General features: G+C 42.3%; 1 protein-coding gene and 1 pseudogene across 1 annotated transcript; both read left to right on the plus strand.

The window, feature by feature from the left end:
• The first annotated feature begins 2,945 nt into the window (after window positions 1–2,945).
• Window positions 2,946–3,899, plus strand: LOC115638094 (olfactory receptor 1020-like). Its single transcript, XM_030539679.1, has one exon. It carries the CDS (start codon window positions 2,946–2,948, stop codon window positions 3,897–3,899), a length of 954 nt encoding a protein of 317 aa, XP_030395539.1.
• Window positions 3,900–16,641: 12,742 nt separating this feature from the next.
• On the plus strand, window positions 16,642–17,613 carry LOC115638095 (annotated as a pseudogene).
• The last annotated feature ends 211 nt before the right edge of the window (window positions 17,614–17,824 follow it).

Consider the following 17,824-nt stretch of genomic DNA (forward strand, 5'->3'; position numbering starts at 1 on the left):
ATAGATCCAGGTTCATTTTCTGAATATGCAAACCTAGGCAAAAGGATTTGAAGAGAGTTCTGCCACTTCTGAGGAGAGCACCCCAAGCAGAAGACCTAGAGTGGTTCTCACTTCTTTTTCTGAACCATTTAATACTTAATTAAAGTGAAAGAACTTCAGTAGGAGATCTGGATAGATGGAGTATAGTCTAGTCCAGATACTCCGCTGATACTTGGGGAGCCCCTTCTCATCAGTCAGAGAGGGGAATTGAATCAGGATTTCCCACAGATGGGTGAGTACCATCACCGCTGGCCTAAAAGTTATTAAAAGAAAGGTCAGCTGCTTCCTCCTATCTTTGTGTGTAGGTAGTCATGCTCTGAGAACACCTACTGGATTAGACCGAAAGGCAAGGTATCTTCCCCCAGTTTGAGAATTGTGTTAAAATTTAGGCATGGAATAGGTGTCAGGACAACTAAAGTCAGCAGTGCCTGTGTACAGAGGCTGAAATATAGGTTCCTAAAGAACTTTTACAGTGGAGACTTAGGCACAGAGGGACGTTAGGAGCCTAATGGGTTGGGCAGAAGCCAAAGAGGAGTTTTTTAGATTGCTTGGTGCTTAAATGTGAAACTTGGGTGCCTAAAATTGGGATTTGTAACCTAAGTCCCTTCTGCATTTCTGGGCTAGGGTATACCATGGTCCATCTTACTCAGTATCCTGTCTCTAAGAGTGGCCCATATCGGAGCTCCAGGGGTAGTGCACAAAACAGGGCAGTTGCAATGATCCACCACTGTCTTCCACTCACAGCTTCTGGCATCAGAGGTTTAGGGTTGCTCCTTCATGAGATTACATGCCTGACCATCTTGGCCAATAGCCATTTATGGACTTGTACTCCAGGACCTTATCAAGTTCTTTTTTGAACCCACTTACATCTCTGACCATCACAATATCCCATGACAATGAATTCCAGAAATATTCTGGGTGGAAAAGTATTTACTTTGATTTTTATTAAGCTAGACATCTGTTAATTTAATCAGGTGACCCTTGGTTTTTTTATCAGGTGACATGGAAAATAGCACTTCTTCATTCACTTTTCCTACACCACTCATGATTTAATAGGCCTCTATCATATCCCCCCTTAATAAGGTGAACGACCCCAATCTTTAGTTTTCCTTTCGATGGAAGCCAATCCACATCCTTGATCATCTCTGTGGCCCTTCTCTGAACCTTTTTGATTTCCATTTTATCCTTTATGAGATAGGCCAGCTGGAACTGGACCCAGTATTCAAGGTGTCTCTTAGCACATACACACACAGGGCCAGACAAAAAAAGGAGATACCCTGGGGGGTTCAGTGGGGATTGCACTGGACTTGATGTTTACACTGTTTTAACAGGCAACACAGATTCAATTCTTCCATGATGGCAAGTTTAAGCAGCCTCAAGGGAGATCCAAACAGCAGCCAGAACCAGGATGAGGCTGTTGTCTCCTATAAACCATATAAGAATACAGAGCAGCCAACACTAGGGTTCTGTGTAATATACACCACAGAGTGTATACAGCAGGAAAGCAAGAGCAGCTGCAGCAAAATGACAGTGTCTTTGCAGAGAGAGTGAGAGTGCATGAGACACTGAAGGGCACAGAGTGATGGTGAAATCCACGTCCTGATCCCCAGACCAATCACCACTGATGGAGATGTCCCATTTCATGCTGGGGATTAAAGGTAAATCTGATAATTCCTGGGTAAAATCCTGAGGATTTTAGGGAGAAAAGGCTGCACCATAGGAAAGAAGAGCAGCTTGAAACATCTCTCTGATAAGCAATATGCTTGTTCATTTACCGCTCTGTATTATTCCTTATACTACACTTGATATGTCTCATATTGCTGAACCCAGACATTACAGAGAGTGGCTGTGAGTAACGCAGAATAGAATTTGCCTACAGTTCCCTGCCAACACACTCACACACGTGAGCTGCGTTACAAGATGCAGCTGGGGGTGGAATGTGTGCCAGGGTCTGTTGGAGAGTCACTTAGGGGTAAGAGTGAGAGGGATCGATGGAGTCTGCTCAGGGAGTTCTTCTTCCCATCTGTGCTGTTGGTCAGTGTCACTATGTAGTTTCAGGCACTAGCATGATACCATCATATTCCCCTCCCTCTCTGGGGAAGCTCGTGAGTGTGACCCTGACCACCATCACAGCAAGTTTAGGGGTCAGAGTGGGCAAGGAACTCAACACGAGCTCCTTGTGTGCTGCTGGGACAGAAAGGGTTAATGGGATCTTGTACTGTATAAACTGAGAAGTGTTGAGTAGAAGTAGGAAGGTGTGGTAACCCATATTAGACATTTGAGACCGAACAGTATCCAGTCTTTTTCTGTGACCACATTTTAAAAAGTACATTGAGAAACTGGAGAGGGTGCAAGAAAAAGTCATAGTAATATAGGGGCAGAGACGGAGAAAATGCCTTACAATGAGAGTGAAGGAACAGAAATGGCATTCCTTATGAGAAAAAAGATTGAGAGGTGACTTGCTTACAGATGATGATCACCTTCATGGAAAGAAAATACAAGGGCTGAAGGGCTCTTTAATTCAGCAGAAAAAAGTCAGAACAAGAACTAGATTTTTTTTTTGAGGAATAAGGAACACACTATGAATGGAGAAGGTGGCTAACCATTGGAACAAAGTGCTGAGGGAAGTTGTGGATTGTCAGCCTCCTGATGTCTTCAAAATTAAGACTGGCAGCCATTCTGGAGGATTTGCTCTCATGCTCCATGGGTATGCTTTCTGTACTTAAACCATTGTCCGCTACCCCAAGCTCTGTGAAATCACGCTCTTCTTACACGCATTGAACTTTTCTAGTATCAAATGGCTGGGAATTTACTATGTTTGATTGCACAGCAAACTTCTTCAATACTAACGACTGTTTATCTGTCACTAGATAATTTCACGGAAAACAGAGGAAGACGCTATCTACATGGATGTCATGGAGAAAGAAGAAGGGAAAAATGAAACATATATCACAGAATTCATCCTCTTGGGATTTGGGAATCATGTTGAACTGCAGCCCCTTCTGTTCCTGCTGTTTCTAGTGATCTACATTGTGACCATGGCTGGGAACATCATCATCATCACACTGGTTGTCACTGATCAGCACCTTCACACCCCCATGTACCTCTTTCTGGGGAACTTGTCCTGCTTGGAGACCAGCTTCACTTCAACCATCCTGCCCAGGGTGTTGGCCAGTCTCCTGACTGGGGACAGAAACATTTCTGTTACTGGCTGTATCACTCAATTTCATTTCCTCGGTCTTTTTTTGGGAGTTGAATGTTATCTCTTGGCACTTATGTCCTATGACCGGTACTTAGCAATATGCAAACCACTACACTACACAGGTCTTATGAATAGCAAAATCTGCCTGCAGTTAGCAGCTGTGTCCTGGATGAGTGGATTTATGATAATTACCATAGTTACATGTTTAATGTCACAGTTACATTTCTGTGGCCCCAATGAAATTAACCATTTCCTTTGTGATTTTACCCCGGTGATTAAACTCTCCTGCACTGACACCAGCCTGATCACACTCGTGACATTTATATTGTCTTCCATATACACCCTGCCCCTGTTTCTATTAACTCTGGCATCCTACATTTGTATCATCTCCACCATCCTGAGAATCCCGTCCACCACCGGGAGGAGAAAGGCATTTTCCACTTGCTCCTCTCACCTCATTGTGGTGACAATCTACTATGGGACGCTAATCATTGTCTATATGTTTCCAGACACTGACACACTTAGAGACCTCAACAAAGTGTTCTCTCTCTTCTACACAGTCCTAACTCCCCTGGTCAATCCTCTCATCTACAGCCTGAGAAACAAAGAGGTCAAGGTGGCCCTGAGAAAAGTCATCAGCAATGTATGGAGCTTATAGAAATTGAGAATTAGTGATTGATATGGCAATGAATGAATTTGGAAGAGCTAGAGAGGGAGTTAGCATTTAGGCTGTCTCTAGCTCATGACAATGGGAGCTTTCTTGAGGCACATGAGGACATGCTAATTTGAGGGACGTCTGCATTCCCATTTTGTAAGAGTTGATGCTTGCTTCTCCCCTAGCTGGAATCTTAACTTTCCTGTTCTCTGCATTTAAGTGGAGTTCAAAGATATTACTTTCATGTTTTGTTTGCATCTTTCCTGTGAGCTGGGAAAAGTCTAGGTTTTACATTGCAGTGTTCATGAATACTACAGGTGGATTTGGATTATTAAAGTATTTAGTCTCTCACTTTGGTATCAGGTGTCCTATACAATTTTAGATTTGGGTAGATTGAACTGATCTTTATAATTTTTTTTTTGTTATATATGTTGTCATGAAATGATTAGTGGCATGTAAGATCCTAAATGCATTCCTGGATATTGAAATAGAACAATTAATTGACTTGAATAATTTCTGGTGAAACATCTCTTTACCCTAAAGAACATTTTAATGTCCAATGAAAATAATAATAATAATGTGTGGAGAAACTGCTAATCAATTCTATATTTCAAAATTGAATTTGGAAAAAGCACCTAAATGACTAAAGTTCCTAAGTCCCAACGATTTTTCAAAAAATTTTTGAATTTGTAAGGGACAGACTTTGAAAGGTTCTAAAGATGCAGATAAGTGTCTAGGAGTATATCTAAATGTAGCCAGGCCTTAGACTCCTGGCCCACGTCCACAACGAGCATTACAAAAGGGAAGATTCCTGGAGGTTTGGGTGAGGATTGCAATGGCCTGGATTTAATAACCTCCATGAGGGCTATCGACCAATGATCATTATCAGCAATATCAAGGGAGAGACCAATAACAGCCAGGGTAAGTTGCTGTTCTCTGTAGCCCATGTAAGAATCCAGAGCAGGCAGCACTAAGGTTGGTTGTCATATATCCTAGTGTGTGCATCAAGCGAGAAAGCAAGAGCAGTGCAGCCCAGCAGCAAACTATAAGTGTCTTTGCAGAGTGAATGGGATTGTCTGAGACACTGAGGAGAGCAGAGAGATGGTGGAATACGGATCCCAATTCCAACTCCTAGCCACCATCAATGGAGAAGTCAACACTTCATACAGAGGATTAATGGTAAATCTGACCAATCCTGGGTCACATACTAGGGATCTGAGGGAGAAACACCTGCTATATTGGGAAGCAGAACAGGCTGAACTGCCTCTCCAGTACACAGTTTCCTTGTGCATTTACGGTGATATATCATTCTGCATTGTCCCCTTGCTGTGGCTTATCGCTTCTCTGAATATCATTGATCTGAGACTCTCCAGAGAGTGGCTGTGATTTCTGCAGCAGAGTCCTCCCACAGTTCCACCCCAGCAAATTAAAACACAAGATCTGGGTTATGTTGTGGCTTGGGGATGGAATGTGTCCCCAGGCTTGTTAGAGAGTCACTAATGTGATAAGAGTGAGTGGGATCTGTGGAGTTTATTCGTGTTCGTGTTATTCCCTTTGTGAATTGAGTGAAGTGCTTTTGGTCAGTGTCACTGTCTAGTCCCAGGCACTAGCATGATGCCATCACATTTTTGTCCCTCTCTGGGGAAGTTCATGTATGTGACCTTTACCATCATCACAGCATGCGAAGGGGTCACAGTGGACAAGTAACACAACATAAGCTCCAGGTGTGATATTGTGGAGCTAAAGACTAATATGATCCTACAATGTATAAATAGAGGAGAGATAAATAGAAGTATGGAGGTGATCTGACCTCTATTAGGGATTGTTGAGACAAAATTGCATCCATTTAAAAAACGATGTTGAACAATTGGAGAGGGTGTAGAAAAGTGCCACAAAAATGTGAGGGAGGGGTGGTGCAGGGAGGTGCTGGAGAAAATGACTTCCAGGGAGAGCAAAGGAACTCAAACTATTAAATGTATAAGAAAGACATTAGAAAGGTGACTGGACTATAGTGGATTCATAGCTTCCTGGGGATAACATATCAGATACTAAAAGGCCTTGAATCCATCAGAGAATGACAAAACAAGAACGAGTGGCTGGGAGCTGAAGCCAGACGTATTCAATTTAGAAATAAGGCACAAATGACATGATGATTCATGGGAGTGATTATCCACTCGAATAAAGCACAAAAGGAGGGGGTGGATTCTCTAACTTTGATGTCTTAAAAAATCATGACTGGCTGCATTTGTGCAAGATTTGCATTCACTTTCACTGGGCAGGCTGCTCCTTCCTGGAACTTCCTCCAGTTTCCCCAGTACAGCACTTGGAAGCGAGAAGCCTATGCTTCCCCTTCTCTTGGGTGGGATACTGAGATCCAACCATTCTCTGAATCTCCAGATTACCACCCCTTTGGTGCCAGCTGCGTTATCCCACCAGGTCTAACGGGAGTTTGGCCTTGCTATAGATTTCCATCCCTCAGCTGGTGATGGAATGAGCTTGCAGGTCTAGTCCTTCATAGATACAAAATTTGTTTCCACATCTCATCTGCAAATATGACCCACAGATACAAAGCGGATGTCTGCAGATTTGCACGGCTTTAGATATAAAATTTGGATCTGCTTCCATCCGTAATTCGCAGAACTCATCCTCAGATATCTGCATTCACATCTGCAGGTGCAGATATCTGTGGATATAAAGCAGATATCCACATATATGCAGTGCTGTATTTGCAGGACATAGGAAGAGCTTCCTCAAACCAAAGTGGCATGTATTAGCCCAAGGGATCACAGCATTGAGGAAAATGGGTTAAAACAACAAAGAGTCCTAAATATCTCTTGTTTTGCCTGCACTTAACTCATCTATCTATAGCTCAGGTTCTTCCAGATCCCATTTCTGAGTCTGAGGGATAGTTGAAACCCTGCAGACTCTCTCTCTGTGTCTCATAAGGAATCCTTTACTTGGACAGTTTCTTTTAATCTCTCTTTTCTCAGCCTTGGTAAACAACTGTGTAACCCTGCTGGCTACTGACATGGTCATAGTCTGTGTGCTTTGCCTTTCCTGTCTGGTTCCTCTAAAAACCCCTCTTGATCTCACCCATATAGCAAGCAATCCATCATTATTTAAAATACACAGCTAGGCACTTTACTGATACAAAATAATGCAGATATGTCCCACTTTGTCACATATGGTTTACTTAACCACAAGATATTGGGGGTAAATTCAGCGTAAGTTGGGAAGTGTTATGGTTCCTCACATACAGGAGTCAGATTAGATGATGCCAGTAGTCCCTTCTGCTTTAGTTCAACCAAGGATTTAATTCAAGGAAGCCCTGTGACATGCAACATACACTCCTCTCTGGCCTTTAGATCTGTGTGTCTATGAATGAAAGAAGCTGGGGGCAGAAATGTGGAGAAAGTAGAAGGGGTAAATAAAATCCATATCACAGAATTCATCCATCTGGGATTTGGGAATCTCTCTGACCTTCAGCCCCTTCTCTTCCTTCTGTTTCTAGTGCTCTACATAGTAACCATGGCTGGGAACCTACTCATTGTTGCACTAGTTGTGACTGATCAGCACCTTCACCCTCCCTCTCCCCTCATATTTTTCTTCTTGGGGATCTTGTACTGCTTTGAGACCTGCTACACCTCCACCATCCTGCCCAGGAAGCTGGACAGTCCCATGAGTGGGCAAAGAACCATTTCTGTTGGTGGGTGCATCACTTATTTTTTTTCTTTTGTTTCATTGTAGGAGATGAATATTATCTCCTAGCACTTACGTACTATGACCAGTATATAGCAATACACAAACCACTATACTACACAGCTCTTATTAATGTCAGAATTTTCCCCAAGTTAGCACCTGTGTCCTGGATGAGTGGATTTCTAGCAACAATCATAATAACATGTTTAATGTCACAATCACGTTTCTGTGATCCCAATAAAATTGACCATTTCCTTTGTGATTCACCCCAGTGATTAAACTCTCCTGCAGTACCACCAGCCTGATAAAACTGGTGATCTTTATACTCCCTTCCATATATATCCTGCCCCCATTTCTTTTAACCTTGGCATCTTATATTGCTATCATCTGGACAATCCCTTCCACCAGTGGCTGGAGAAAGGCATTTTCCGTCTGCTTCTCACACCTCGTTGTGGTAACAATCTGCTATGGGATCCTAATAATTGTCTATGTGTCTGACAAACTTAGAGAGCTCTGCAAAGTGTTATCTCTCTTCTACACAGTAATGACTCCGATGGCCAGTCCCCTTATATACAGCCTGAGAAACAAAGAGGTCAAGGAGGTCCCTGAGAAAGGTCATCAGTAAATGTCTAGTGTTCACTTGGACTCCGACAGAGTGATTGATATGGGAATGAATCAATCTGGCAGACCTTTAATGGAATTAGCACCTAGGTTTTCCCTAGTTCATGCCAATGGGAGTTTTCTTGGGGAATATGAAGATATACTATGTTTTGGGAAGGCAGCATTTATAGTTGATTATAGCTGATACTTCCTAATGACCCAACTGAAATAATAACTCTCATGTGCTCTGCATTCCACACAGTGGAATTAAAGATTTTCAGTTACTTGTTTCATCTACTTTGTTACTCTGAGTGTACTGGGAAAAGTCTATACTTTACATAGTTCTGTCCTGGAATCCCTGAGGGGGGGTTTCAGATTGTGTAAATATTTTTCTCTCATCTTTTTGTCAGGACTTCCAATATAATTTTCTATTTGTGAAGATTGTACTGGACGGCTGATATTTTGTTTGTTACATATGCAATATTGCAATGATCAGAAGGTTTGTAAGATCCTAAATGGATTCCTGGATGTTGAAATAAAATATTAATTGAGATGAATGATTTCTGGTGGAACATCTCTTCATCCTAAAAGTCATTTCAATGTCAGGTGAAAAGAAAAATGTGTGTTGAGAAATTGATATTGATTTCTGCATTTGAAAAGTGTCAGGCTCTTTGAGAAAACACCTGAGTGACTTAAGGTACATCTACATTGTGATAAAAGATTCATGGCTGGCCTCAGTCAGCTGACTCAGGATCATGAGGCTCAGGCTGCAGGGCTATAAAATTTCCTTTCGAAAGTTTTGGGCTCAAGCTGGAACCCTGTCTCTGAGGCCCTGGGAGGTTTAATGCTGCAGTGTAGATATACCCTTAGGTTCCTCAGCCCAACTACTTTCAAACATAGTTGGATTAATCAGGGCCAGAATTTTAAAGTTCCTAAATATGCAGATAGGTATTTAGCTGGGGTTTCAAATGTGCCTGACTCCCTTTAATTGTTATATATTTTCATACTTTATTGAAAAGTGCTGGGATCTATCTGAAGCACGTCCATGACTTCATTTCCTTCATCCCAATCATTTTGAAAGTGATCAGATTCCTAAGGGCCAAATTATGAAATGTTCTAAAGATGCAGATAAGTGTCTAGGTAGATTCTCAAATTTACCCAGGCATTTAGCTCCCATTTATTATAGTATGCTTTATTTAAAAAAGATGAGACCATATATCTGTCTGGAAAGAAGACTGGTTTGGGGATTAAAGCACTGTGCACACATTTCTGACTGTGGCACAATCTGACTGTTTGATCCTTCAGAGGTCATTTGGAAGAGAATTTCCAAAACAGCTTACAGGAGTAAGAGCCAAATATTTTCAATGGGATTTTTACGATAGTTTGAAAATTCCAGCCTGGTGCTCTGTTAGCTTGCAGGAGCTCAGGTTCTGGATTAGGATATTTGGGCACCAGCAAAGAGCCATTTAAAATAGAAAATAAAATAATGTAAAATAATGATGCTTTAGGGGTGGCGGTATGGTACAGTGAAGAGGGTACAAGATTGGGGCTCAGAAGATGGGGGCTGTAGTCCTGCTGCTGAGTGAGCCTGGGTAAATCACTTTTCTGTGCCTGTCTCAGGAAGGTGAGCTTGTTACCCAGGGTTCTTTCAACTGAAAGCTCTTGGTAACTTTTACTCTGTGTGAGGAGGTCTTAGGAAATAAATCAGGGGAGACACGGCTGTATGACCGATGTGTGGCTGGCACAAACAGGACAACACAACAGTGCTTTCACTTAAAGCTAAACTTTACTTAGTCTCAAAAATTTACACATGTCCTCAACAAGATTAGTAAAACACCTTCAACCCTCGTACTTACCAAAGCTGAGTGTGGCTTTCGAGTGACATAGAGGCAGGCTTTAGGTGGCCAAATCTTTCATCTGCTGATGAGGACCGCAAGACGTATCCAGAGGGAGAGTCCAAAAAGAGTCCCCAAATGTGTCCAACTATCTTAAGCTTTTTCCTCTTATTTATACATTAGTAATAGAATGACATGTCCCTTAACGAAACCTTGTTAAGTAAGCAGATTCAATGATCAAGCAAGAGGTTCCTTCTGATATTGATTAACCCCAATAGACATTCCTGGGGCATATCTTGCTCTTTTAAAATGTATCAGCAACTTCAACACAATTCTTATTAGGAAGGACGTGGGATCAAACTGCCCTTTTTGTATCAGCCAAAAACCCCTCCCCTCCTGCTTTGGTCAAGCTGAGATTGCTGATTGGCCAATTTACAGCTTGCAGACTAGGCCACCTTTAACAATAAGCCATAGTGGTTTTAAGCACTTTACTGGTTTGCCAGAGTCTCCCTGTACAGGCTCATCAGTTGTTGCAGGCAGTGCACCTAGGAGAAGGAAAACTTCCATTTCCAACCAAGATCGTCAGCTGGTTTGTAAATATTAGAAATATCGCAAAAGCTCTAGGGGTCTGCACCACTGTCCCTGGCTAATGGGACAAAGTTGTTCATTGGGGTTTAGGCTCCAGAATGGAATGGATGTCTGCTAGATTGCCACAGTAATCTATTCTGCTAATCACATCAGAAGTCTCTGTTATTTATGCCAGGATGAGTATGGAGACATGACATCAGCTTCAATCAAATTGCTCCATACTCACATCAAAGTAACTGGGTTTGTGTTTTCCAAAAGAGGTGACTAACACATGGGATCACAGGAATTGTTTCAAAGGTTTAATATAGTGAGCTAAAACTATCTTCCTGCTTGTACTTCATAGTTCTTTGTACGTCCAAGAGTACGTTAGCTCTTTTGGCTATAGCATTCCATTGAAAGACCACGTTCAGAGGTTTAATCACCATGAATCATAGTTACAATATGTATCTTAGTTATACACAGCTATCATACCTCTCTCCTTGGTATCTAAGATCCATATTTGTAGAAGTATTTATGTACCTAATGGGATTTTCAAAGCATCTAGATGCCTAACTCCCATTGACTTCAGTATATAAAACAACAGGAATGAGAACATCAACCAGCTAATGGAGTCACTCTTTTAGCTCAGTTGTAGAAGAATGCTCTGTTTTTCCAAAGCTTCAAAGCTGTAAGCTGACTTCAGTGGCAGTTAGGCTCCCGCCTTACTTGGATGCTTTGGAAAATCCCACTTGTGCCTTTCTGCATCTTTCGGTGCCTGCATCCCAGACCCACAAAAGGGTCCTGGTCCCTAAAGCCCACAGCTCAGTCCCAGACTTAGATACTAAATGATCCACTAAACCACTGCTCACCTGCCATATAACTCGGTAAATACCTAAATTCACTAGGCACCCAAATTTAAAAAGTCCCCATAGCTCATGTGTTATTATGGGATTGTATGTAACTTGTCTAGAAGACATGACTAATGTCACCTTGTGAAATCTTATGAGCTTCAAGGGACACTGTGATGAGGGGACTGGCCCCAGAGGCCTCCTGCTGGAGGCCTCAAGGCCCTGCTACACCTATCTCAGGAAAAGAGTAGTAGAGGAGTCCTCCAAGCTGCACAGAGTCTGCATGGGATGTGGGCAATGGGGTAGGCTGCATGGGGATAGCCAATCAGGGGACTGCAGGCTGGTGTGAACGGAGCTACAGTGAGAAAAGGGGGCAGTTGCAGCTTAGAGCCTGAGCAGTGAAAATGGCCTTCTTAGCAGGTTGAAGGGCTACAGCAGCATGGACAGATCAGTGCTGAAAGGGACTGGGACAGCGAGGACAAGCTTAGGCCTGGCTGCTGGGCCTGAACATAGGAGAACACAGAGGTATGGATGAAGCTTTGGTGAAGGCTGGAGCCATGAGGAAGTGGCCCAGGGAACAGAAAGCAGTTTCATTAAAGACATGTGGTCGCACATGGCTGCCATTCTTAGGGTTTCTGGCCTTGGACCCAGAATAGTAGGTTGACCTGGGTCCCCCCCATAAACCACTGGGGAAGTGACCTACAATTTGACAATGATCAACCCCCAGAAGGGGATATGAGCTATTAAGAAGCCCAGCTGGACATCTGGGGCCAGAACAGACTAAAGTGGTTGAAGTCAGAGGTTTAGGGTCACCCAATGCATGGGATTGCATCCCTGGCCGTCTTGTCCAACACTCATTTATAGACTTGTCCTCAATTAACCTATCCAGGTTTTTTTTTAACAATTACAGTTCTGCACATCAAAATATCCCATAACAAGGATCTTTACAGGTATGTTGTATGAAAAAGCCAGATACCTATGAATTTCTTCAGGGGACTCCTAGTATTTGTATTGTGTGAAGGGGTAAATTATTTCTTAAGCTTTTCCACTCTATTCATTAATGTATAGACCTCTATCCTATCCTGTCATTTTTCTAAGATGAACAGTCCTAATCTTTATTCTCTCATTGGATGGAAGCCATTCCATACCATTGATCAACTTTGTTGCCCTTATCCGAAACTTTTCCAGTTTCACTATGTCCCTTTGGACATAGACCAGCAAGAACTGGACCCCGTATACAAGGTGTCAGTTATTGCACACATACACACTCCATATGATTTTTGCCATCCATGGCAAAAAGGTATCAATGGGGATTTCAGTGACCTTGACTAATGTAACCTTGGACACTATGATAGGGTGGACTGGCCCCAGAGGCCTCCTGTACATCAAAATATCCCATAACAATCACAGGTATGTTGTGTGAAAAAGCCAGATACTTATGAATTTCTTCAAGGGACTCCTCGTATTTGTGTTGTGTGAAAGGGTAAATTATTTCTTCACTTTTTCCACTCTTTTCATTAAGGTATAGACCTCTGTCCTATCCTGTCAATTTTCTAAGATGAACAGTCCTAATCTTTATTCTCTCCTTGGATGGAAGCCATTCCATACCATTGATCAACTTTGCTGCCCTTCTCCAAACCTTTTCCATTTTCACTATGTCCCTTTGGATACAGACCAGTGAAACTGGACCCTGTATTCAAGGTCTCTGTTATCACGCACATGCACACCATGCAAGCCATGGCAAAAAGGGACATTCTCTGAAGGTTTTAATGGTGATTGCGATGACCTTGATGTTTACTCTGTTTTAACAAGCAACATAGGATTTATTTCTGCATGAAGGCAGTATTATAAATTCTCATTAGCAGCAGCCTCAAGGGAGATCCCAAGAGCAGCCAGAGACAGAATGAGGCTGTTCTCCCATATAATCTCAGGAAGAATCCAGAACAGCTGGCAATAAGGTGCGGTGTAACACACACAAGATTATGCATCGAGCAAGAAAGCAAGAGCAGCTTCAGAAAAATGTAAGTGTCTTTTCAGAGAGAGTGAGAGTGAGATACCGAGGAGAGCAGAGCGATGGAGGAAACCAGATCCTGATCACACACCCAGTCACAATCAAGGAAAAGGTTGTCCCTTTATGCTGATGATTACAGGTAAATCTGATCATTCCTAGGTGAAACTATGAGGATCTTAGGGAGAAAAACACTGTGATATTGGGACGACGAGTACCCTGAAATCTCTCAGGCAAACAGTTTGCTTGTTCATTTCCTTCTGTCCATCATTCCCCATTCTCTCCATGTGTCTCATTACTGCTTCCTATGTTGCTGAGCAGAGACTCTACAGATAGTGACTGAGAGTATTGCAGCACAGATTCTGCCTGTGAGCAACAAAGATAATCGAAGGGATGGAATAGAAGCCATATGAGCAAAGGCTGAAGGAACTGGGTATGTTTAGTTTAGAAAAAAGGAGATAAAAGGGGTACACAATAGTGGTTTTCAAATACTTGATAGGCTGCCAGAAAAAAAGATGGAGAAAGTTGTTATCTGTAAGTACAGAGGGCAGGGCAAGATGCCATGGGTTAAAACTATAGCATAGCGGATTTATATCAGTGGTTTTCCACCTGTGGTCCTGCCTTTGTGCATGGAGCAGAGTCATTTTCCCGTCTGTGCTGTTTGTCAGCGTCACTGCCTAGTCCCAGGCACTACAATGATGCCATTACATACATGTCCCTCTCCTGAGAAGCTGATATATGTGACCCTCACCACCATCACAGCAAGTTTAGAGGTCATATTGGACAAGAAACTAAACATGTGATGTTATGGCACAAAGGGCTAATGCAATCCTGTGATGTATAAATGGAGGAGTGATGAGAAGGGGATTTTCTCTCTCTACCAGGCATTGGTGAGACTGAAATGCATCCAGTTCTGGTGTATGTGCACACTAAAAAAAGAATGTTGAAAAAATTGGTGGGGGTGTAGATAAGAGATACAATAATATGGCAGATTGAAGAAAATGCCTTGCAATGAGAGTGAAGGAGCTCAAACTGTTTAATTTCTAAGAAAAATCATAGAATCATAGAATATCAGGGTTGGAAGGAACCTCATGAGGTAATCTAATTCAACCCCATGCTCAAAGCAACACCAATCCCCAACTAAATCATCCCAGCCAGGGCTTTGTCAAGCCAGGCCTTAAAAACCTCTAACGATGGAGATTCCACCATCTTCCTAGGTAACCCATTCCACTGCTTCATCATCCTCCTAGTGAAATTTTTTTTCCTAATATCCAAACTAAACCTCCTCCACTGCAACTTGAGACCATTACTGCTTGTTCTGTCATCTGGTACCACTGAGAACAGTCTTGATTCATCCTCTTTGGAACCCCCTTTCTTTAAGTGTGGGGCCCAAAATTGGATACAGTACTCCAGATGAGGCCTCACCAATGCCAACAAGGTGCAATTCATCCCATCCTCCAAATCATTAATGAAGATATTGAACAAAAGATTGAGAGGCGAGTTGAATATAGTCAGTGAGTACCTTCTTAGAAGAAAATGCAAGGTACTAAGGGGCTCTTTAACCCAGCAGAGAAAGGTAAAACAAGAACCCATGACTGGAAGATGAAGCCAAAAAATTCAGTTTAGAGATAAGGTGCATGTTATGAAAAGTGAGGATGACTAACCAAATCAAGAACAGCTGCTGTCCTAAGTAGACTGTCCATTCTTGAACTCTTTTCTAGTCCCCCCAAGTGCACCCCTTTCAAGTGAGAAGCCCATGCTTTCACTTCTCTTTCGTTGGATCTCAGGATCTTACCCTTCTCCTAATCCCCAGGTTAACCCCTCTTTGGTACCAGTTGTGTTACCCCAGCTGGTATATCTGGAATTTTGCTCTGCTATAGTTTTACCTCCATGAATCTGCTACAGAAGGAGTTTGCAGTGATGCAGGATTAAGTTCTTCAATACAAAGTGTTATTTATATGCCCAAGGGAACACAGCATTCAGGAAAATGGGATAAAACAACCAAGTGTCCTAGACAGCTCTTGTTTTACCTGCGCTTAACTTCTCTCTCCTTAGCTCAGGTTCTTCCAGATGCAACTTCTGAGTCTGAGGGACAGTTTGCCTCCCTGCAGAGCCTCTCTCTGTGGGTAGGTCTACACCACCACGTAAGTGGATGTAATGTATGTCACTCGGGGTTGTGAAAAAGATACCCCTGTGCAAAGCAAATTACAGCAATTGAAGCATTGTCCACCCCGGCCCTATGTCAGCAGGAGACGCTCTCCCATGAACATAGCTTCTGCCTATGGTGGAGGAGGCATAATTATGTTGATGGGAGAGTGTTCTCCTGTCAGCATAGAGTATCTTCCTCCAACACACTGCAGCAGTGAGCTGCAGCAGTGCAGCTTCATTGCTGTAATGCTTCTAGTGTAGACCAGCCTGTGCCTCACAGTGAATCCTTCACTTGGCCAGTGTCTTTGGATGTGTCTTTTCCCAGCTTGAGTCAAAGAACTGGCAAAGTTGGTGTCGCATGACCTGGTTAATTGTGAATGAAAGTTTGCTGCACTGCTCCTTATCTTGGTCACTTTTTTTTCTTTCTCTTTTTTCTTTTTTTTTGCCTTTAATGTTATGTTCCTCTTACAACCCCTTTTAATCTTACCCCATAGCAAGCAATCCATCATCAATTATCAAATAGAGATATGCACAGAATTGTTATATAATAATGACAGTATTTCCAGTTTTGTTACATATGCTTAACTCAAACAAATGCTCAACTCAATGCAAGAGTTATTGGAGAAGAGCCATGGCTCATTTTATCTAGGGGCTCAGAATAGGTGATTACAGGATTCCCTTCTGGATGTACTTCAAACAAATATGCCCTAGGTCAAAGAGAAATGAACTGAAGGAAATGCTATGGCTTACGACATACTGTCCTGGGTGACTTTCACATCAATGCATCTATGAAAAAGAGCTATGTCAAAAGAGTGAAAAATTAACAGTGTAGCTGCCATTTGGAGCTTGCAAGTGGGGAATCTCCATTCCAAAACACTGTGTATAGTATGTGATTAAACCAATGTCTTGGCTTTTGAACATTTATAAATCATTCTCTCTTTAAACAGTTTGCAGTATTCTACAATCAACTAGATAAAAATCTGATTTCAATTATACTGCAATCTCTTTCAACACTTGCTACTTGTTAATAGATACATTTCATGGAAAATTGTGGAAGACAGAATATATATTCACCTTATGAAGAAAGGAATAATCAAATATATGTTACAGAATTCAACCTCCTAGGATTTGGGAATCTCTCTGACCTGCAAATTCTTCTTTTCCTTCTGTTTCTAGTGATCTACATTGTGACTATAGGTGGGAACATCCTCATTATGGTTCTAGTGGTGGTTGATCGGCACCTACACACCCCCATGTACTTCTTCCTGGGGAACTTGTCCTGCTTGGAGACCTGCTATCGCTCCACCATCCTGCCCAGGATGCTGGTCAGTCTCCTGACCGAGGACAGAACCATTTCTGTTAGTGGCTGCATCACTCAATTTTATTTCTTCGTGTGCTTGCAGCAAGTGAATGCTATCTCTTATCCATGATGTCCTATGACCAGTATTTAGCAATATGCAAACCACTACACTATACGGTTCTTATGAGAGGTAGAATCTGCCTGCAGTTAGCAGCTGTGTCATGGATGGGTGGATTTATGGCAACGACCATAGTAACATGTTTAATGTCACAATTACATTTCTGTGGCCCTAATGAAATTGACCATTTCCTTTGTGATTTCACCCCAGTGATTAAACTCTCCTGCAGTGACACCAGCCTGATCACACTCGTGACCTTTATATTATCTTCTGTAGACACCCTGCCCCCATTTCTATTAACCCTGACATCCTATGCTTTTATCATCTCCACCATCCTGAGAATCCCATCCACCACCCAAAGAAGAAAGGCATTTTCCACCTGTTCCTCTCACCTTATTGTGGTTACAATTTTCTATGGGACCCTGATGATTGTGTATATGTTACCAGACACTGAGACACTGAGAGAACTCAACAAAGTGTTCTCTCTCTCTCTTCTACGCAGTCTTGACTCCCATGGTCAATCCTCTCATCTACAGCCTGAGAAACAAAGAGGTCCAATGTGCCCTAAGAAAATTAATTGCGCACAGAAATTGAGAAAACTAGTCACTCCTTTACCTTAAAGGTAGAGCTCTGTTGTGCAGATCTGAAGATCTCACTTGGGAAGCTGGAAGTTGACCTCAGTGAGCGTTAGGCACATATCCTGCCTGGGGGCTTTTGAAAGTCCCATTTCTGCCTCTATGCATCTTCAGGTCTCTATGTCCCAGATCCACAAAGGAATTTAGTTGCCTAAAGCCCAAATATAGGC

The sequence above is a fragment of the Gopherus evgoodei genome, chromosome 21 (genome assembly GCF_007399415.2).
Source record: "Gopherus evgoodei ecotype Sinaloan lineage chromosome 21, rGopEvg1_v1.p, whole genome shotgun sequence".
Taxonomy (NCBI): Eukaryota; Metazoa; Chordata; order Testudines; family Testudinidae; genus Gopherus; species Gopherus evgoodei.

Excerpts from the sequence above, each read along its gene's own strand:
- LOC115638094 (XM_030539679.1), top strand. The coding sequence starts at position 2,946 with ATGGATGTCATGGAGAAAGAAGAAGGGAAAAATGAAACATATATCACA.